Here is a 21,389-nt window from a genome sequence, read left to right as displayed (position 1 = left end):
ATAAAAAACGTTGAAAAAAAAAAAAAATTTAAAAAAAAACAGAAAGAAAGAAAGAGAAGGAAAGAAAGAAGAGAAGAAAGAAGGCATTTTTTTTTTTACTGTGGTAAAACATATATAACCTAAAATTTGCCATCTTCACCATTTTTAAGTGCACAGTTCAGTGGCATTAAGTACGTTCACATTGTTGTGCAACCATCTCCACTGTCCATTTCCAGAAATTCTTCATCTTCCCAAGCTGAAACTCTGTCCATTAAGCATGACCTCCCCATTCCTCTCTCCCTGCCAGCCCCCTCCCCAATACACTATACTTTCTGTCTCTGTGAGTTTGACTACTCTAGGTTCCTCATATAAGTGGAATCATACAGTATTTGTGTTTTTGTAACTGGTTTATTTCACTTAGCATAGTGTCCTCAGGGTTCATCCATGTTGCAGCAGGTGTCAGAATTTCCTTTTTTTTTTTTTTTTTTTTTTTTTTATGACCGAGTAACCTTCTATTGCATGTCTACTTTCCCTTTGATATTGGATATAATGATTGGTGCATGAGTAGAAAGCAAGGACGTGGTGTGGGGAACCAGGAGAGTCAATTCCTGGAGCCAATTCCCGGACCGGGTTGGGGAAGGAGGGAAGAGTAGGGGGAGGAGATGAGAGGTCTAGGGCTCCAGCCCTGACTGAATTGACACCTAAGCATGAAGAGCTCATGGGGACCCTGGAAGAGCAAGGAGACTTTGTTGGGGTTTCTCATCTGATGTCTCAGCCTGTGCTTTATCCTGCAGTTGAAAAGTCCAGGCCATGCCTGGCTGTGAGTTAGCGATTTATCATTTCGTGTTCCTGTTAGTAGGTGACTCTCTGTGCTATTGCTGTGCCAAGTTTTCACCTTTCTAGTAAGGTCTAGGCCCATGGTTTTGAGGGAAAGGGAGAGCAGGAAAATGGGGGAAAGGTAAGTAGGTGGGCATGACGATGCCATGACACATCTTACACCAGTAGAGTACAGAGATTTTCAAGCAGACCAGGGCGAGGTGCCCACCTGGGTGGGCAGAGGCATACCTGCATCTTGAGAGGGAGTAAGTGGGTAGTTTGAAAAAACTTAGTTAATATTTTCAATTTGGAAAATGAAAAAAAAAATACAAGACTTTGAAATTTCCAAGTTCCATTAAAGGAAGCTGTGGTAGTGTTGCTAACAAAATATGTGGCATAGGTTTTTAAAAATTGAGAATCACAGCAGTTAGGCTTTCCAGCTTAAAAAATACTTTCCTTTCACACACTTTCCTTATTTGTTCCTTTTAACAACGTATAGGTATGTATAATTGCTGACTTTGGAGAGGGAGGAAGCAAGGCCTAAGTTGCTTAGTAAGTTGCCAGGGCCACATCTTGCATCGAGTGCCTCACTGGGTAGCTCAGGCACAGGTCCTTCTAGAACGTTCTCTTCAAGTGTTCATTCTGATGTTTCTTATCTCTGCCCTTGACCGTGGCTGGCGTTTTAGTTTCTTGTATTCTGCATCACTGTTTGCTTTGTCTTTGGAGAGAGAATTTTATTACAGGAGGAAATGTTCCAGGGTGGATCAGATTAGTGTCTTGGTTAACTTGGTGCCAGGGCAGCAAAGGAAGTGCCAGCCAGATCTTTTTTCAAGAACAGAACTCACTGTGCACTTCAAGGAAAAACTGGGAGGCAGCCCTGCAGGAGGAAAGTAAGAACTTTTTTTTGGGTGCGCACTCTGAGGTCACTCAATGTGAGTTGTCACATTTGTTTTTAGTTGCTTGGGATTTCCTTCAATAATACTAACTGGCGTTTTCCGTGTAGGATTTACACTCGGAAATGGCTGAGACATGCCATGGCTAATGCTTCTTTTCATTTGGGGAGTTTCTGTCACCAGGGTCCTACTGGTTTAAATAATTTTGCTTATGCTCAAATAATTAAACTCACTAAAGATGTTTGTCCATGAGGGATGTTGCTTATAATTATTTTTAAAAGCAAGAAAATCCTGAGTGTAACTTTTAGACTTAGTAAATTGAAGGTCAAAAGTCCTATTTAAAAAACCCATGCTTTTAACCTGGGTAGACACTTGCAGACCACACTGTCTTGCGTTCTCCAGGTAGCCATGGCCCCCTGCCTCTCTTGCAACAGGCCCTGTTTCTCCCACTTGAAATAATTCTTCCCCATGAAGTCTCTCCTTACCTAAGTCCTGATTTGTTGCTGGACATAGTTCAGAATAGATATGACCTGCATTGAATCTTAGAGTTGTGAAGCTGGGAATCAGACTTCTCTCTGGCATCTCACAGATTGTCTGACATCGGCACAGAGCACGACCTGTTGGACAAAAGAAACCACCTGGAGGGGATCTTCGCAGACATCTGGTTTCATCTCTTCCATTTTAGTAGATGTGAGGAGACTGACCGAGGCCGATGGGTTTCAAAATAAGATGACTTTGGTGAATGGCTTTTTATTAAATGATTCCTTAATGATCAAAAACAAAGGCAGAGCTTGGGAGCAGAAGCCTCCAGACTCCCTGGGGTGCCCAGAGCTCTGCCTCTCCCTCAGGTCTTGCTGGCCTGGGTGTGTTGTCTGATTGGGGTCACCCTGGTCTCCATGCCATCGAAGCTGTCTGCAACCCGAGGGCTCACTTGAGGGCTTGCTGTTGCCCTGGCTTCTCGGACTTACGCTGTGAACCTGATGTATCTGAGTGGCCTGGGCGTGGGAATGATCCTGATTGAAAAAATAAGGAAATTCAGGGAGTGTGAAGTCCTCTACCCTGTTTTCTTGCTCTGTTTTCACTTCTGATTTTACAAAATACTCTTCCTCAGGTGTGGAGGTCAGTTTATCCAAGTTGATGACTTGTTTTTGTTAAAAAGAGATTTTAAAGTGTTTCTCATTGTGAGGATTTTCAAACATACCCCAGAGGAGTGAGGACATTATAATTAGATCCTCCAGGCCCATGCGTGGGGATCAGAACACAGGTGCATTTGGGTCATGGTTTTCCCCACTTTTCTTTATTTCTTATTCTCTGCCTTCTCCTCACCCCTCTGATGTGTATTTTAAAGCAAATCCTAGAAATTGATATTTCACCTCTACATATTTTAGTAGAGATCTTTGAATCTATGGCCATTTTTTTGCTCCTACAGTGGCATCGTTAAACTCGTGGAGTTAACTGGGACTCTCTGATGTCATGTGTACTCTCCATCCCAAGGCTGCATGTCTGCTTAAAGAGTCTTTCATATAGGTCTGGATGGTTCTAATCCACATTCAAGAGGGACCACACACTTCATTGGGTGGTTGTGTCTCTTGTCTCCTTTAGTCGGGAAACCCTCCCCCACCCTGCTTTTTTCCCCCCAAGTCATTGACTTAGTGAAGAAATTGGGTCAGTTTTTACATAGAATGTCGCGTATGCTACGCTTCTGTTTATAGGGCTCACCTCCTTGTATGTCCCCCAGACTGGGGGGTACTTGGAAACGTTCAGTTAAATTCAGGTTTAGTGTCTTTAAATTTTATTTATTATTATTATTTTATTTTATTTTTTAGAGAGAAAGTACGAGTGGGGGAGAGGGGCAGAGGGAGGGAGAGAGAGAATCTCAAGCAGGCTCCACACCCAGTTCAGAGCCAATGAGGGTCTCCATGTCACAACCATGAGATCACGACCTGAACTGAAATAGAGTTGGACTGATTAACCAACTGGGCCATCCAGATGCCCCCAACAGTTTTAAAGAAAAAGATACCTGATAGGTGGCTCCACATCTTTTATACCATGTCCTCTCAGCAGGCATGTATCCCCTGCATGTCCTACTCTTAGTGATGCTTAGACCAGCTAATGAGTTCAGGTGCCCCTTTTCATTGCCTTCTTCCCCTTCAACCTTTCATCTAGTGGTTTCACCTGTTGTAAACACCTGCCCAATTAACTTTTTCTCTACATGTCATAAAGTGGTGATTCCTACCCCCCCAACTCAATTTGTGCTTTCACAGCCCTGAGCTTCAGCTTGACTGTGTAGAAGAGCTTTAATTCCTTAACTGGGGTTACTTGGTCACCCTGAGATGTGGTACATTCAGAAAAGAGGGGAGGAGAATGCTGATGTTGGTGCTTTACTTGCCTATTAGCGTGAGGAGTGGGTGCCCTGGTGATCTGCAGTGGTGACAGTGAATTGTTTCAGATTTTTCCTTCTTCCCACCCTCTCCCTTTTTAGTATCGTTTTAAAGTTTAAAGTGCTCCTCACTCCCAATATTTTATCATGAAAATTTTCAAAGTACAGGAAGTTGGGAGGATTGTACAGTGCACAGTAGACGCCAGGAGTTTTTATACATCCAGTATGCATCTGTTAATTGTAGTCCTTTGTCATGCTCAGATTGTGCTTGTCAGGCTCATCTGCCCCTTGGAGGGCAGCCTTTCCTGTGGCTTCCGGCACGTGGTCCTGCTCCCAGTCACCTTTGAGTGCTTCTTTGTTTTCTGACCAGTGAGATGTTAAAGGTTCATCTTGTGCATTTTTCTGCCTCTTGTGTGGATCCACCATTTTTCCAGTAGCCCTTGGTTCCTTTTAGTGGAGAGCGGTATATAGGGGCCACAGTCTGGTGTAGGGTCCTTCATTGTTACTGGGTTGCCACTGCTTCTAAGGCTTTTCAAATAAGCATGAGCTAAGAAGTGTGTGTTATGAAAAAGCAACATAAATCGTGAGTTCATATTTAAAAAAAAAATTTTAGGTTTATTTTATAAGAGAGAAAGAGTGTGAGCAGGGAAGGGGCTGAGGGAGAAAGGGGGAGAGGGAGAATCCCAAACAGGCTCTACACTGTCATTGCAGACCCTGATGTGGGGTTCGAACCTACAAACTTGTGAGATCATGACCTGAGCCAAAATCAAGAGTTGGATGCTTAACCAGCTGATCCACTCAGGCACCCCAATTATGAGTCCATATTAATTTTCTAATTCAACTGTAAAACTGCATAGTTATAACTTAGCTTTGATTTTATATTTTTCTCTTATACATTGAAAATCTTGATTTCTAACAATACATAATTTTCTGACTATCTCACATCTACATCCACATACATATTATTTCTAAATAATACTAATATTAACGATAAGAGTGCCGAATGAAATTTAAGGTTTTGCAGCTCTGTTTGGCCTTAGAATATATTTAATTATGGATGTATAGTCAACATTGTTTAAAATACCTATTTTCTCTGTGTAATCATTTCAATAACCTGATAAGTATCCATTTACTTAAATTAGGGATTACTTTTTTCCTTTATTGGTTTAACCTTAAAAAAAAAAAAGGAAAACTCTTTTATGATTCCTTAATCAAACCTATAAAATCTGTAAACAAGATATATGTAAAGGAGCCAGGCTTTCACTGCTGTCCCCTCCCTGCCTCCTTCCCTCTGCTATTAGGAAACCTGTCTTTTTCTGACTTAGGTTTCTACTGTTTTGTTTTACAAATATAGGATACATTCTCCCACCCTGTTTTTACAAAGGTCACACATACTATGTTCTGTCCCTTGCCCTTGTTCACTTAGGGACATATCCTGGAAATCATTCTATATCAGAGAGCAGAGATTATTTTCTCCTTTGTTTTGTCTTTCATTTTGTAGGAGTACCATAGTTTATTCAGCCTGTTCCCTAATGAAGGCCATTTGTGGTGTTTTCATCCCTGGCCATGGCAACGTCTCAGTGAGTAACCTGGCAAATAGTTTTGTACCTTTACCGCTGAATCATTGGGCTAGATCACACTTTCAATCTCGCAATCCCATCTCTAGTAAATGAATATGAAGCTTTGTTTAGATATTACTAAATTCCCCTCCCTCCCTTAGATTTGTGCATTGGAAAACATTACCATCAGCAATGGATGAAAGTACCTGCTTTCCCAGATTTCGTCATTGGATCTCTTGTCAAACCTCTGGCTTTCTGTCAGCCTCATAGGTGTTTCTGCATATTTCTCATTTGCTGTCCTTTTATTATGAGGACGTTGAGTGTTTTTCACGTTTAGGGCTGTTTTCAGAAACTCCTTGTTCTTATCCTCTGCTTTTTTCTATTAGGTGGTTCTTTTCTTCCCCTTAATTTTTAGGCATTGTCTCTGTATTAGGAATATTAGTCCTTTATCTGGGAAATGAAATTACAAAAATCTTTTTCCAGTTTGTCACATCCTTTAGTGGCTTTGCATTTGATGTGTTTTACCTCCTAGAGGTTTTTTTAATGTAGTGGGATTTAGAATGCCTTTCTTTTATACTTTATGATTTTGAGGCATGGTTAGGAAGGTTTTATTATTCCCAAGTTATACATGAATTCACTAATTTTTTTCAAGTACTTGTAAATTAACTTTTTTTTTAAATTAATACTTTTAAAGCTGTTCTTCTATGTCTTCTGGCTTGCATTGTTTCTGACAAATCTATTGTCATTCTTTGTTGCTCTATAATTATTGTCTTTTTTTCTTCTTTATCACTGGCTTTCAGCAGTTGCAATAGATATGCATTTTTATGTGATTTTCTGGATGCTTTTTCTGCTTCAGGTTTGTTGAGATACTTGGATCTGTGTGTTTATAGTGTTCATCAAATTGGAAAAGAATTTTAGCTGTTTTTTCCAATATATACATATTTTTCTGTTCTCTGGCCTCTGTTCCCCCCCCCCCCCCCCCAACTCTTTCCCCTGGGACTCCAATTAGTAGACTGCTTGCTGCTGTTCCACAGCTCACTGATGCTCTGTTATTTCTCTTGTTAATCCCTTTCCTTCTGCTTTTCATTTTAGTTTTTAATCACTATGTCCTAGTTCCCTACTCTTTTTTTTTTTTTTCCCTGTAATGTGTAGTTTACTTTTAATCCCATTCGTGTATTTCTGATTTTAGACACTGTTTTTCCATCCCTAAAAGTTTGATTTGGTTCTTTCTCTATATCTTTCATGTGGTCTCTCACCATCCTCATGCTTTCCTCTGCTTTTTGAATATTTGGAGTATATTTATAATGGCTGTTTCTGTCCTTGTCTACAGATTATTTTATCTATGTCCTTTCTGGTTCCATTTCTATTGATTTTTTTTTTCCTTTGGTTAATGATCAAATTTTCTTACTCCTTTGCTTCTAATTCTGAGAAGTGTTTCTAATGGCACTAATACAAGGACATTTTAATGACGGTTTCAGTTGCAAATTTAAAATATTTTACTTTCAGTGTCAGGGAGGTTGGTCTTTTCACTTATTGCAAATACTTTTAGGGACTTAATATGAAGGCAGAAAAGGTCAAGGAAATTACGTAAAAGTATTTAAAACTTATTTTCTTAAGCAACATAGATGTGTATGTATGAAAATACTGTCAGTCATGATGACGTGATGTTGATATTGGGCTTTCACAGGTTTCTGTAAAGATGCTGCTTCAGGCATGGATTAGATGTTAGAATATCCACTTGAAGAATGTGAGGTTTCTGAAAATTAAAGGCTTTGGTTCAACCCTCTCCCCTGCTCATTTGTGATTTTTACTCAAATGCTGTTTTTGAGTTACTCTGTATACGATGTGTTACATGAAATTGAGAAATGGTAGTGTTGCTTTTAATTAGCCCCTTTATGGTCCATATGGCTTTTAGTCCAGGCATTTGATGGTAGACATTTAGTGTTTGGACAATAGAGAAATGTACTATTTCAAAGGAACAGATCTGAGCTATGCACATGGAATGCCCATTCATTGTAAATTAGGATTTCGATGGCCACGAAAGACCCTTAATTCATTTGGGTAGTTATTAAGCAGAGAGAAACAGTTGCTTTTTAAAACTGAAGCTTGGGTCATGTTATTTATGGCTGTGTTCGTGCAGAAGCTGTAGGTATAGACAATGAGATGCTTGTTTTATTTCCTGAAAACCTCCCTGGAGGAAACCTAGGCGAATAAATACTGTGTGTGAGTTTGAAAGTGACTCAGCTCTTGGGAACTGCCCACCCAGCTCCCCAGGCTCCCATCTCCACTGTGTGTTACGATAGAGTGAGGCCTTAGGAGCCCGGAGACGTGGCCTTGAGCTTGGCTCTTCTCTGCCCTGAGTTTTCTTACCCAGAAAATAATACCACCTACCTTGTGCTATTTTTATTAAGATAAACAATGTCAAGTGTATGACATATCTACAAAATGCCTGGGAACATGCTAAGAATTCAGAAAATGTCCTGTGTCTACCACCTACGGCTGTTCTGCCTTAGAGTTGGTAATTTATAAATCATCATGGTTGTTTGATCTGTGCCTAATTGGGGCTTCTAATCCTGGATTTTAGTTTTGCATCGGCATTTATAAATCTTATTTGAGTTCTTGTGTGGGTAATGTTTACGATCCTCTGAACTTTAATTTTCTTGGGAAATAGAAGTCTTATTTTGTCTTAATAAAACAGGTATAATTTTGCCATTTGGACTTCTGTTAAAATCCACAGTATTCCTATAAAGTGTGGTTTTAAACAGCTATATTGGCCTCCTAGGGCTGCCACAAACTGGGTGGCTTAAACACCAATATTTATTGGTTCTCAGTGCTGGAGGCTGGAGGTCCATGATCCAGGAGCTGGCGGGATTGGTTGTTCCTGAAGCCCTTCCCCTTGGCTTGCAGATGGCTGCCTTCTCCCTATATCCTCACATGGTCATTCCTGGTGTCTCTTTCTCTTCTTTTTTTTTTTAAAGTGGACTTTTTTTTTTTTAAGTTTGTTTATTTACTTGGCAGGGGGAGGGGCAGAGGGCGGAGATAAGGAATCCCAAAGCAGGCTCCATGCTGACAGCGGGGCTGACAATGCTGGGCTCAAACTCACGAAACCATGAGATCATGACCTGAACTGAAATCAAGAGTTGGACGTTTAACCAACTGAGCCGCCCAGGTGCCCCCCTTCCTCCTCTCAAAAGGGCACTGAGTTCTCTCCAACCCAGGCGCCACCCTTATGACCTCATTTAACCTTAATGACCTCCTTCAAGTCCCTGTCTGCAAATATGGTCATTTTAGGGGGTTAGGGCTTCAGCATATGCATTTGTCTGGGGCAAGGGATACACTTCAATCCAGAACAACTCTCCTCCGTCTTGGTTTTGGAAGACCTGTAGCAGAAGCAGTGGGAATATTGCTATGTTGTTCATTTGTAGACTTTTTATCATTCTGCCTCTTCAGTGGTGACACTTTCTCATGTTCTTATTTTTCTCTTTACATTTCCTGCCACTCGTATGTCTGTGATGTGGTGGCTTTCCAACTTTTTTTTTTTTTTTTAATGTTTACTTATCCTTGAGGGGGCAGAGGAGCAGAGAGAGAGGGGGACAGAGGTTCCGAAGCGGGCTCTGCACTGACAGGAGAGAGCCTGATGCCGGGCTCAAACTCACAAACCGTGAAATCGTGACCTGAGCCGAAGTCGGATGCTTATTAGACTGAGCCACCTAGGTGCCCCTCCAACATTTTTTGAGCATGACTCACAGACAGAAAAATATTTATGTATGTGTACTTACCTCTAACAAATACTTTACAATCAGTGGTTGCCCTTATAAAGTAACACGTATTCTCTTTTTCATTTTTTCAAAAGCTATTTTCTGTTGGGTTACTTTGTGTAATTTGGGAAGACTGGCTACAGCATCGATTCAGAACTTTGGTGTGTGAGCTCTGTTAGTGACTTTCCTTTTTAGTCCTTTGGGGCCGAGGACATGCAGTTGGTTTGCACTGATTTGTAGTATTTTGGAAGCCTATCATAAGACTTCCCTGCAGAGGAAATTATAGTTTGGAAAATTTCCCTGCCATTTGGCAACTTTTGTAGGAAATGGAAGACAGTAGGGTGGAAAAGTTTCATCATATTGATTGTCTTGGCCAGGAGAGACATACAGCTATGTCTTCTATTCAACAACAGGGCAGATTGTAATGAAATCTAACTGTGGCTCAGTGACAGATTTTTGTATTTTTATGTGCCTATTTTCTCTCTCAAGGTGTAGGCTTGGTTTTATTTTAGAATTATCTTTCCCTGTCATAAGCTTCTCCCCGTAGGTAGAAGACTCTTTTAAAGAATAGAGGCGTACATTTTTGATGACTTTGTCTCAATTCTTAATTCCATGTGCTACACTGTTGGGGCTTGATTATAGTTTTATTCATGGTGTCTGCGGTTATCAGTTGAGGACAACCTCCTTGTTTAGCTGTTAACAATTAACTGTGCTGGACCTGTGAGCTTAATGGGATAAATGAAAACCTGTTTCATGTCATCCAGGAAGGAAGATGCATTCAGGAAATTGGAAAGACTCTTAAGTACAAACACAAAATGGTTTTTTTGTTTTTGTTTTTTTTTTTAAGTGTCAGGCCAGATGAAGTAATGGACCTAAAGATTATGTAAATGTTACTTTGAAATTGATGGGTTGCTTGGGTGGCTCAGTCAGTTAAGCATCCAACTTCTGCTCAGGTCATGATCTCGTGGTTTGTGGGTTCAAGCCCCGTGTCGGGCTCTGTGCTGACAGCTCAGAGCCTGGAGCCTGCTTTGGATTCTGTGTCTCCCTCTCTCTCTGCCCCTCCCCACTCACACTTTGTCTCTCTCGCTCTCTCTCTCAAAAATAAATAAACATTAAAAAAATTTAAAAAAAAAGAAATTGAAATGTAGCTTGTTAGGGGAGGGCCCCAGAGTACTTCAGGGTTGTAGAGAATGATTTCATACCCTGCTCTTGCCTTTCATTCTGTATATTTGACCTCGGAGAGGTGCTTGAGCCACCATTTCCTCATTCAGTCTTCATTACACAGCAGTGACCTAGTCCCTGGAACAGAAAGGTCGCAAAGGTGAGTCTTCTCCTTTCTCTTGTTCTTCCTCATTCCGCCAAGGTCTGTCTTCCTTCCTTCCTTCCTTCCTTCCTTCCTTCCTTCCTTCCAAGAAAGAAGTTCTCATACTCAAAAGATTGGTGACCAATAAAGATAATTTTTCCCATTTATTCTTTGCTTTTATTAAAAATACCCTGACCAGCGCGCCTGGGTGGCTCAGTCAGTCAAGCATCCAACTCTTGATTTCAGCTAAGGTCATGAGTTCGAGCCCCACATCAGGCTCTGTGCTGACAGTGCAGAGCCTGCTTGGGATTCTCTCTGACTCTCTTTCTCTCTGTCCCTCCCCTGCTCTCTCTCTCTCTCTCTCTCAAAAATAAATGAGCTTTAAAGAAAAAATATTCTGACCAGTTGGTTTTATTATAATAGATAATAAAGGACAAAGACCTAGAAAGAGTAAACCTTAAAGAGAAGGGCAGAGGCCCAGGCATCCCCAAGGCACCTGTGCAAGTTTATTGGCTTCAGTGAAGACCGAAGGACTCTCTCTCAATGGTGTGATGTACTGTCTGCCAGCTAGGAAGACACCATTGCTGACCCACAGATTTAGGAGATGTTTTTTGTGACTAACACCTACACGGTTGCTATTGGAGGACGGTAAATGACAGATATTGAAGCCAAAGGTGGGCAAAACTGACGTCTGCCTGAAGCGCCTCAGTACTGAATGTGAGGAACCACACAGACAGTGTGGGGCCGGAGTTCAGCTAGACAACATTTAGAAGCTTCACGAGAGTTATGCTGTGAAACGTGGAACCGCTTGGTTTGATTTTGTTTTAAAAGGATCTTTCCCCCTTGTAAGAGGAATGGAGAGCCTGAGGGGCCAGGGGTTCCCGCCACAAGGGCCCCCTGGATGGGAGGGGGATGGAGAGTGAGAGGATCCTGACCATGCCTGCCCAGAGCTGGCTCTCCTAAACCCCACCTTAAAGAGCAAGACTGGGGGGGTGGGGCGCTGACGGAAGGCTGGGCAGATCACTGGTTGGTGTGCCCTGGATGATGTCTCCCTCCCCCATGTTCATACATTGAAGCCTCAGCCGCCAATGTGATAGTATTTGGAGGTTGGACCTCAGGAGCTAATTAGGTTTAGAGAAGGTCCGCAGGGTGGGGCCCCCATGATGGGATTCCTTATAGGAAGAGGAAGAGAGACCAGAGCGCTCTTTTCCTTATGAAGAATTCTCTTTGATTGCTCTGATGACTCCTTCCCAAGGAGACATCCTAACACAGATGTTCTTGATACTCACTGACCCCAAGTGCACAAGTCTGGAGTGAGTTCTCTGGCATTCTATGCCTGAGGTTTTCCTAAGATCCCTACGTGCATCTATAACTCTACAGCGAGGAAGGCTGCAAACAGCATTCACAAAGTTTGGTGTCAACAAAATGCCTATCTGGCTTTTGTGAAGTGGCATGTGGCTCTTTTGACCACTGTGCCTCACACATCGGCAAGCTTATTCTGCGCTGGTGTTTGGTAGCCCTTAACCTTTGAAGTTAGAGTATCTCCTGCTTCCCATTTGGGAAATCTGATCCTCTTAGCTGGGCGTTGTATCTGTTTCCGTTCTACACACACCTGATGCACATGTGCCTTTTCTTGTCCAGGACCATGCTTGCTTCAAGTCAGGGGACTTTTTGGAGCACGTGCTGTGTGCCAGGTCCTTCACTAGGAGCTGTCATGGTCACCGTATCAAGGTGCTCGTTGTCTAATGGAGAGTACTAAGAGGCTCCTTGAGAGGAAATACTAAAATAACTAAGCTTTTTGGTAACAGTGTTGCCTAATGCTTCAGTAATGGAGTGTTGTTTTTTTTTTAATTGACTTTGAAAGAAATTAACTTGCTATATAGGACTTAACTTTCTGTGTTTTTTAGCATGCATTATACAACCTCTTTTTATGAATGTTCTTAATGGATATGGTTGTGAATGATACGAAGTATAGATGGGTAAACCTGGAGATTTCCTAGGTTGTTGCTGTATTTAATGGTGCCTGTTGCAAGTGGCGACACCCTTGGGCAACCTGCAGCGCTTTCTCAAGAGGCTCTTTCCTCTGTGAACCTGGGCTGAGGTCCCTCTTGAGGGATCCCTGTTCACACAAGGTAAATAAACCATGTGAGACTGTTCAGAATTGGCCTGCTTCCTGGGGCTTGTTTCCCCCAGAATGGCTGCGTAATTATAAATGTTTCCATCCCTTGAGTGGATGTGGTAGGAAGTCCATGCATCAGTGAGGCTGGCAGGAATGTCCGCATAGCAATCCCAAGAGTGACCTGATTGGTCACCTGGCTCATCCATGTGGCAGTGGACAGGTGTTTGCAAATCCCAGTGCTGTGGTGAGGGAGACCGTGTCTCCGAAGGAGGGGGCCTTCCAAGTCTGCTGTGGCCCAGGATGTGAGAAACCGAGGTGTTTTAATAACAAACACAGCATTCATAATATTTGGCAAATGAGTTCATGTGCTAGGAGTTACTTTTAACCTTAGCATCTTTCTCTGTTCTAATCCAGGTGCAACATTAGAGGAAATAAACCAGCACTGGGACTGGCTGGAGCAAAATCTCCTCCATACTTTGTCGGTCTTTGATAATAAAGATGACATTGCCAGCTTTGTCAAAGGGAAGGTAAAGGTAGGTCCTTTGATTGAAATGCTTCTCCTCATTTCCCCGTCTTTCTTACAAACTTCCATATAATGTTTTGGCCATTGTAGCATTTTTGACCAGGTTTGAAGTTTTCTCCACTGTAACTGAACATCTTAGCTTTTAATACACAGTCAAAGGAGTTAGACTTGTCACCTGTCAAACTTTGCAGACAGTTGGGCAAAATACACCTGAAATTTAAAGATCCACACATTATTCTCAGGCCTAAGTTTTTGTTAACCTTTACAAAAAGTGAAAGGTCCTCTTTTGTCTCAGGAAAAAAAAATGCTATGATTTATGTATTTGCAGAGCAAAAAATATTATTTGACTCCTTTTTTTTTAATGTTTATTGTTGAGAGAGAGATAGAGTGTGAGCAGGAGAGGGGTGGAGAGAGAGGAGACACAGAATCTGAAGCAGGCTCCAGGCTCTGAGCTGTCAGCAGAGAGCCTGATGTGGGGCTCGAACCCTCAAACCAAGAGATCGTGACCTGAGCTGAAGTCGGATACTTAATTGACTGAGCCACCCAGATTCCCCTGTTATTTGACTCCTTAAATTAGCTGTTCCCTCCTTTTTGCAGTTGTGACAGCTTGTCACTGTATTTTGTTGGACCTGGAACTTTCCTCTCCCTCAAAGTGGCTGTTTGTTTTTGAAATATGTTAATTAAATGGAATTAAAACCAATTATATTTTGAGAAGCAAGAGAGGAATATTTTGGGAGGTATCTGTTAATATCTCCTGTAAGTTATATTTTCTATAACTGTCATTGCAATAACATGATTGGTAACCAATGTTTTTTAAAAGATTTTTTTTTAACGTTTATTTATTTTTGAGACAGAGAGAGACAGAGCATGAACGGGGGAGGGTCAGAGAGAGAGGGAGACACAGAATCTGTAACAGGCTCCAGGCTCTGAGCCGTCAGCACAGAGCCCGACGCGGGGCTCGAACTCACGGACCGCGAGATCATGACTTGAGCCGAAGTCGGCCGCTTAACCGACCGAGCCACCCAGGCGCCCCGGTAACCAATGTTTTAAAAGCCCTATCACGTAGGGGTGCCTGAGTGGCTTAGTGGGTTGTCTAACTTTGGCTTAGATCATGATCTCACGGTTCATGAGTTCGGGCCCCACATCAGGCTCTGTGCTGACAGCTCAGAGCCTGGAGCCTGCTTCAGTTTCTGTGTCTCCCTCTCTCCCTGCCCCTCCCCTCCTCCACTCACACTCTGTCTCTCTCTCAAAAATAAACATTAAAAAAACATAAATAAAAGCCCTCTCAGGCAGGGAGAGACTGTTTCTCATTCTGAGGTTATCTCTTATTAAACATTTTAACATGTTAGCCTGTAATAGTTTTCCTCCTTGAGGGTAAAATATCCCAGACCATTGATTTTGTTTTGTTTTGTTTTGTTTTGTTTTCTCTTCAAAAGTTTGTCTTTTTAACACCCCGAGTGCTTCAGCTTTTAGTAAAGGGCATCAAAGTGAATTCTTGATTTTAAAGGGACAAAAACAGAAGTATTCTTTTCCTCTGGGCATCAGGAACACTTGTGGGGCCAGGTGGAAACCAAAGGTCTCCTGAATCCAGGCAGGTATCCTCTTAGTGTCACCTTTGGCCTGTGCAGTTGGCAGGTGGACCCAGGCTGTGGTGGGGACATACCTAGCCCATGGGTTACCATCTTTGCTTGGTTCAGCTGACTAGCTTGGTTCCCTGGGTCAGCTCACACTGGGGCTTAGCTACAGAAATGCCCATTTCATGGTAATTTTTTACACTTATCTCCCTTCTCCTTAGTCTAACGTAGCTTGTGGTGGTTCTTTGATTTAGGGTTTCTCCTTTTAATTTGGAGGAAGGAAATTTCATTTCTGCTACAGTGGCTTTAGGAAATCTTCTGTAGAGGAGGAAGCAACCTTCCCTCTACTGTCCTAGGTTCTCCTCCCATGGCCTGGAGATTAAACCGACAAAAGTCAAATTAATGAGAAAACCAGTTTATCAACACGTGCAGTATGCATGCACAGGGGGAAACTCAGTGATGAGTAACTCAGAAGGGTAGTTAGAATGTAGGGCTTATACAGCATCTTAACAAAGAGCCATATGTTTGTAGAGAAGTGACAGGACAAAGAAGAATTTGGCTTCCAGGGGTGGCACACTGTGGGAAGGTAAATTAAATGTGTAGGGGGAAATGAAAGGAAGAGAAGGGCTATTTTTGTGAGGTTTGTTACCCTCTCAGCACTGGTCAGAGTCTAGAGTTACCCTCCTCTTCCTGGCACAGGAGAGGGAGATACCTTCACAAATGGGAATTGATATCCTTGTTTTAGACAAATAGTGGAGGAGGGCAGAGAGCCTTTTTGGTGTCTGCTGTTTCTCAGTTGTTTTCAGAATAATTCTTATGCCAAAGAGGTGTATTTTGGGATGGTGTAGTCTGATCCCCTGCACATCAAAGCTAAAAGGCCTTAAAAAAGCAAAAACCAAACCAAAACAAAAACAGTCCGAGGGAGGCTGCTGGTCTGGATCAGGGGCTGGGGATGGAGGGGTTCTTGTGGTCTGAGATGGGGTTATACCTTTGGGGCCAACACATGTAGTGGTGGTTCTCCATTTCCTCTGGGAAGATCCAAAGGAATTAGAAACTGAGGCTTTCCCACTCCTATCCTGAACAGTTGGCTACTCTCTGAAGCTTTAAAGAAATCCCTGTGGTTTGAGCTGTGCTGGTTACCAGACACTGCAATAATCCACAGAAGTCAGGAGTCTGTACAGCCACCATTGTGGCTGCCTCTGGAGCCAGTGGATCCATGACTCTTTGCTGTAGAGCCTTCCTAAAATCCCCTTCATACCTCACGGTCCAGAGCTTTATATATTAGATACACCTTAAAAAAAATGTTTATTTATTTTGAGAGTGGGGGCAGAGACAATGGGAGAGTGGGACAATCCCAAGCATTCTCCACACTGTCAGCACTGAGCCTGATGTAGGGCTCGATCCCACAAACCAGGAGATCATGACCTGAGCTGAAATCAAGAATCAGATGCTCAACCAACTGAGCCACCCAGGTGCCCCTATATTACGTAAGCTTCTTTTTTTTAATTTTTTTTTTTTTTTAAGTTTATTGATTTTGAGAGAGGGACAGAGAGAGCAAGTGAGTGGGGAAGGGACAGAGAGAGAGAATCCTAAGCAGGCTCCACACTGCCAGCATGGAGCCCAACGTGGGGCTCAAATTCCTCAACAGCAAGATCATGACCTGATCCAAAATGAAGAGTTGGATGATTAACTGACTGAGCCACCCAGGTGCCCCATTCATATGCCTTTAAAATTATTCATACTTCTTATAACTTTTCTATTTTATAATGTCTGGTTAAATAAAATTTGGGAAAGAAGAAAAACATAATGAAATGAAAAGCACTTGAAATTTTATCAACCTTCAGATTCATTTTAAAAATAATTCTTACTTTAATAGAAACTCTCAGGTTTTCTAAATAATTTTCTAAAATCTCTTATAAAGTCTAGGGTATGGTAGCTTTGCCCCAAAAGTGGCTTTGTCTTAAGGGACCTAGCCTTTCATGAAATACAAGAATGTGGGGAATCAGAATTCTGATCTTGTCAGCGAGTTGTCACCCCTTAGGAACAGGCCACAAGCTTATGTTAGACACTTCCATAGCCTTACCCCAGACTTAGAAAGGATCCTTACTGTTACTTGTTGTTGGCAAAGCTGTTGTACATTTAGATGTTTTCTTTTCTGTCTTGCCTCTTCGTGCACCTGAGTGCTTTGGAGGTGTTTACAACCTTGGCCAACATAACTCCTTTTCTACCTTAGAAGACTGTAGAATATTCAGTGGTAGTGAAAGGTGTCAGATGTCACACAGATAGGCACCTGTTGGCTTTGTACTAAAATTTTTGAATCTAAGGAGGAAGACATTCATTAGCTTTTTTTTTAATGTTTAGTTTTGAGAGAGAGAGACAGAGACAGAGTGTGAGCAGGGAAGGGGCAGAGAGAGAGGGAGACACAGCATCTGAAGCAGGCTCCAGGCTCTGAGCTGTCAGCACAGAGCCCGATGTGGGGCTCGAACTCACACGCTGTGAGATCATGACCTGAACTGAAGTCAGATGCTTAACTGACTGAGCCACCCAGGCGCCCCGACATTCATTAGCCTTTTAAAAACAACTAACTTATAACTCAAACTTGGGTGGTTCGTTAAAGTTGATGCACTGGGTTCATGCTGGAGCCAATAATTTGATCATCCTGTTCCTGTAGGTAGAACAGGGAGGTATAAAATAGTAATTTGTTAGAAAACTCAGGCTTAGAAGTCAGTGATTTGTCCAAAGCCTCAGGGCTGGTAAGTGGCCAAGTGAGAGACTTGTTCTTGGGTTTTCTACCTCCCAGCTCATTCCCCTCCCCCCACCCCCTTGAGTGTGGCCATGTTTCTGGGTGGTGGACAGTGTGATGAACTTCTCTCCTCCACCCTGCATGTCTGTTGTTGAGCAGTGCAGACTCCTTAGGTGCCTGTGCTCAGCTGTCCCTTCCTGCTTCTGCCTGTCCCTCCCCTCGTCCCTTACACTAACGAGGGGACCTGTATCTTTCTGTGTGGCAGGCTCTGATTGCTGAGGAGACAAGTAGCAGGCTTGCTGAGCAGGAAGAAGAGCCGGAGAAGTTCCGAGAGGCCTTGGTAAAGTTCGAAGCCAGGTTCAACTTCCCGGAGGCGGAGAAGCTGGTCACCTATTACTCCTGCTGCTGCTGGAAGGGCAGGGTTCCCCGCCAAGGCTGGCTGTACCTCAGCATCAACCACCTCTGCTTCTACTCCTTCTTCCTGGGCAAGGAACGTAAGTGAGGCATTTGGAGCGATTTGGGCGTTCACAGATGAAGTTGACCCTCGGGATGCTTGTGCTGTCCTGAGACAAGATGAAGAGTTAGAGAACAGAAGATTTAAATGAGTAGTTGAGATGATAACAAGTGATACTTGATTAACTTCCAAATGACTTGTGCAGACAATTATATTGATATATACTGCTACCCTTAAGGGGCTTTGATTTTGTGAGAATTCATTTTTTCTATTGCCTTAAACATTTCTGTGTAGCTCACTTCATATAGCTCCTGCAGGTTTTTTACTTTATCTTATTCTGAAAACACGTTGTTAAAACTGATGGCCCCAGTACTTCTAAAGGAGTGGAACATGTTATTTCTTAAGATGAACGGGGGCTGGTGGGGGGGCGGGGTTGGGGAGCATGTAAAAAATTCCCAGCCTGGGGTGGCTCAGTTGGTTAAGCCTCTGACTTTGGCTCAGGTCATGATCTCATGGTTTGTGAGTTCAAGCCCCACATTGTACTCTGTGCTGACAGCTCAGAGCCTGGAGCTACTTTGGATTCTGTGTCTTCCTCTCTCTCTGCCCCTCACCCACTAGCACTTTGTCTCTTTCTCTCAAAAATAAATAAAAACATTTTTAAAAAAATTAAAAATTCCCAGCCCTGAAGGTTATGACTGCTCCCGGAAGAGTAACTAGCAAGATATACGGTTGTTCCTTGGAACCAGAAGGAATTCTTCACCTGGGTCCACTTGAGATTCAGGTAGTAATTAACTTTTCGCACATTTATCCACTGACCATTGCCATGCTAGATGATGGAATTCCCAGGTAAGAAAAGAAAAGCCACAAGTGTCAATTGTATATTGAATTTTTAAAAAGTTATTCCCACTGAAACTTCTTTTGGAACCAAATACTGTTTCAAGCACCCATGCAGGATGGAAGCTGTGTGTATATAAACTGAGTGTGTATATATATATATATGTGTGTGTGTGTGTGTTTATATGAGTACGAGTATATATAATATATATATATATATATAATGAGTGTATATATATATATATATGTGTGTTTATATGCAGAATTTTTTTTTTTCTTCCTGCATTTAAGTTTACATTTCAAGTTTAACGAGTGGGAAGGGCTCCTCTTGAATTTTGCTGAACCAGCTTCCTGCACAGGGTCATCACTTCTCTTTCTCACGCTGCCAGCCTCAGTCTGATGCTCCAGTACATACACTCTGCGTACATAGCCTTTCCCCACCCTCGTGTACTCTGACCTAATCTTGATGATCCTTATTCTTGTACTTTCTAAAATACTTCTCAAAAAAATTTTTAAATTTTATTTAGAGAACATGAGAAGAGGAGAGGAACAGAAGGAGAGAGAGAGAGAGAGACAGAGGGAGAAAATCTTAAGCAGGCTCCACACACAGTGCAGAGCCCAACTTGGGCCCACGACCCTGGGATCGTGACCTGAGCCAAAATCAAGATTCCAGTGCTCAACCGACAGAGCCACCCAGGCGCCCCTTGAAATGCTTCTCAAAATTAATTTCTTTCTCTTCCCCGTTCTTGTGCCTGTTTGGAAATTCCTGTTCACCCCTCAAAATCAGTTCAGATTTTATCACCTCCAGGGACTTTCCCAAAACCATGTTTGTGTTTCTGTTTGATTTTGTCAAATTAGTGGTTGCTTATTTTACATGTCTGTTTTCTCTATTTGAGCTTTTTTCTAAGTGAAGGGCTTTCACAGAGTAGATGCTTAATGAAGTGAAAGTTGATGATTATAGAGTGTCTATGTGTGTTTGTGTAAGAGACTTACGTGAAAGCAACTAGAAGTAGCTGAAGCAGTTTCTTCTCAAGCCTGAGAAGATCTGTGGCCTTTTAAATTATTGAAGCACTGAAAACATTATTGCAGAATAAGCAGAAAGAAATGTTAGAAATAGAAACACTTAATGATCCCCTCCTTGATTTGAAAAAGAAAACGAGTTATCTTCTGACACTGATCGATCATGGTCACTAAGCCAAATTTTGTTAGGATAAGTTTGGAAAAAAAAAAAAGAATTTCTATATTTGATAACATTTATCATTTCAAGTTGTTGCATCGTCCCTTCTCCATTTGCATTAGCAAGCTAGCCTGGCTACCCACTGTATTGGAAACATTTCCCAGAATAGAGTACTTGTTTATAAAATGTACTGTTTGTACTGTATTACTTTAAAAAGAATTCCATAAAAATTTGTACTGTGTCTCCTAAGACTCTGTCATTTGACACAGTCTAAATGTTAAGCCTGTTTCTCTATCCGAGATCATGAATAATCCTCTTTTGCACTTCTTTTTTTTCATAGCTTACGCCATGAATGCTGCCTTTGAAACCAGAAATTATGTAGATTGAGAAACTTTTGCATATTTTTCAAATATTTAAGTTTAAATGTTTTTGAAGTTTTCATGTTTTCAGAACAGTGTCCCCTCCATGTGTACGGTAGCCAGCAACTTAGAAAATTTTACTTAAATCTTTAAGAAAACCATTAAACATGAATTGGGTTCTGACACACAGCTGTCAACCAGTTTTGTGCTTCCTCTTTACTGCTCTGGTTTAAAAGGTGTTTGCATTTCAGCTTAAGGAAAGCCTTGGACTCTTGTTTGTTGATACACTTAAGTATGACTCAAATGTTAGGTTAAAATCTGTATTTGCCTTTTTTTCCCTCTAGTTAAACTTATAGTCCCTTGGGTTGATATCCAGAAATTAGAAAGAACATCCAACGTCTTTCTGACGGACACCATCCGAATCACCACACAGAATAAGGAGCGTGATTTCTCCATGTTCCTGAACCTTGATGAGGTGTTCAAGATCATGGAGCAGCTGGCCGATGTGACACTTCGAAGGCTGCTGGACAATGAGGTCTTTGACCTGGACCCAGACCTGCAGGAGCCAAGCCAGATCACCAAGAGGTAAGAACTTCTGTTTTCAGTTGTTTCTCACCTGGGGGACCGTGGCTTCATTTACATGGGCTTTGTTAGTCTTAGTTGTACTAGATTTAAGTTTCCCTTTGGCAAAATGCAGATTTTCCTATGTTGTTAATCATGATTGTGACATAATAATTGGCTGAGATTGTTAATTTTTTTTTTTAATTTTTTTAACATGTATTTATTTTTGAGGCAGAGAGAGACAGAGCATGAATGGGGGAGGGTCAGAGAGAGAGGGAGACACAGAATCCGAAACAGGCTCCAAGCTCCAGGCCCTGAGCAGTCAGCACAGAGCCCGATGCGGGGCTTGAACTCATG

At 42.0% G+C, this 21,389-nt stretch overlaps 1 protein-coding gene across 9 annotated transcripts in view; it reads left to right on the top strand.

Annotated features, from left to right (window-relative positions):
- The window catches only part of TBC1D8 (TBC1 domain family member 8), a 112,037-nt gene that overhangs the window by 46,487 nt on the left and 44,161 nt on the right, over positions 1-21,389 (top strand). For all 9 annotated transcript variants that reach the window (XM_060608752.3, XM_060608807.3, XM_060608760.3 and 6 more), the window contains 3 exons: positions 13,222-13,340; positions 17,913-18,141; positions 20,816-21,056. In XM_060608752.3, the coding sequence (XP_060464735.1) occupies positions 13,222-13,340; positions 17,913-18,141; positions 20,816-21,056 (589 nt within the window). The remainder of the gene's footprint in view (positions 1-13,221; positions 13,341-17,912; positions 18,142-20,815; positions 21,057-21,389) is intronic.

This window comes from Panthera onca, chromosome A3 (assembly GCF_046562875.1).
Source record: "Panthera onca isolate mPanOnc1 chromosome A3, mPanOnc1 haplotype 2, whole genome shotgun sequence".
Lineage (NCBI taxonomy): Eukaryota > Metazoa > Chordata > Mammalia > Carnivora > Felidae > Panthera > Panthera onca.
The sequence above is the reverse complement of the archived record's forward strand: the minus strand, read 5'-3'. Positions and strand labels throughout refer to the sequence as shown.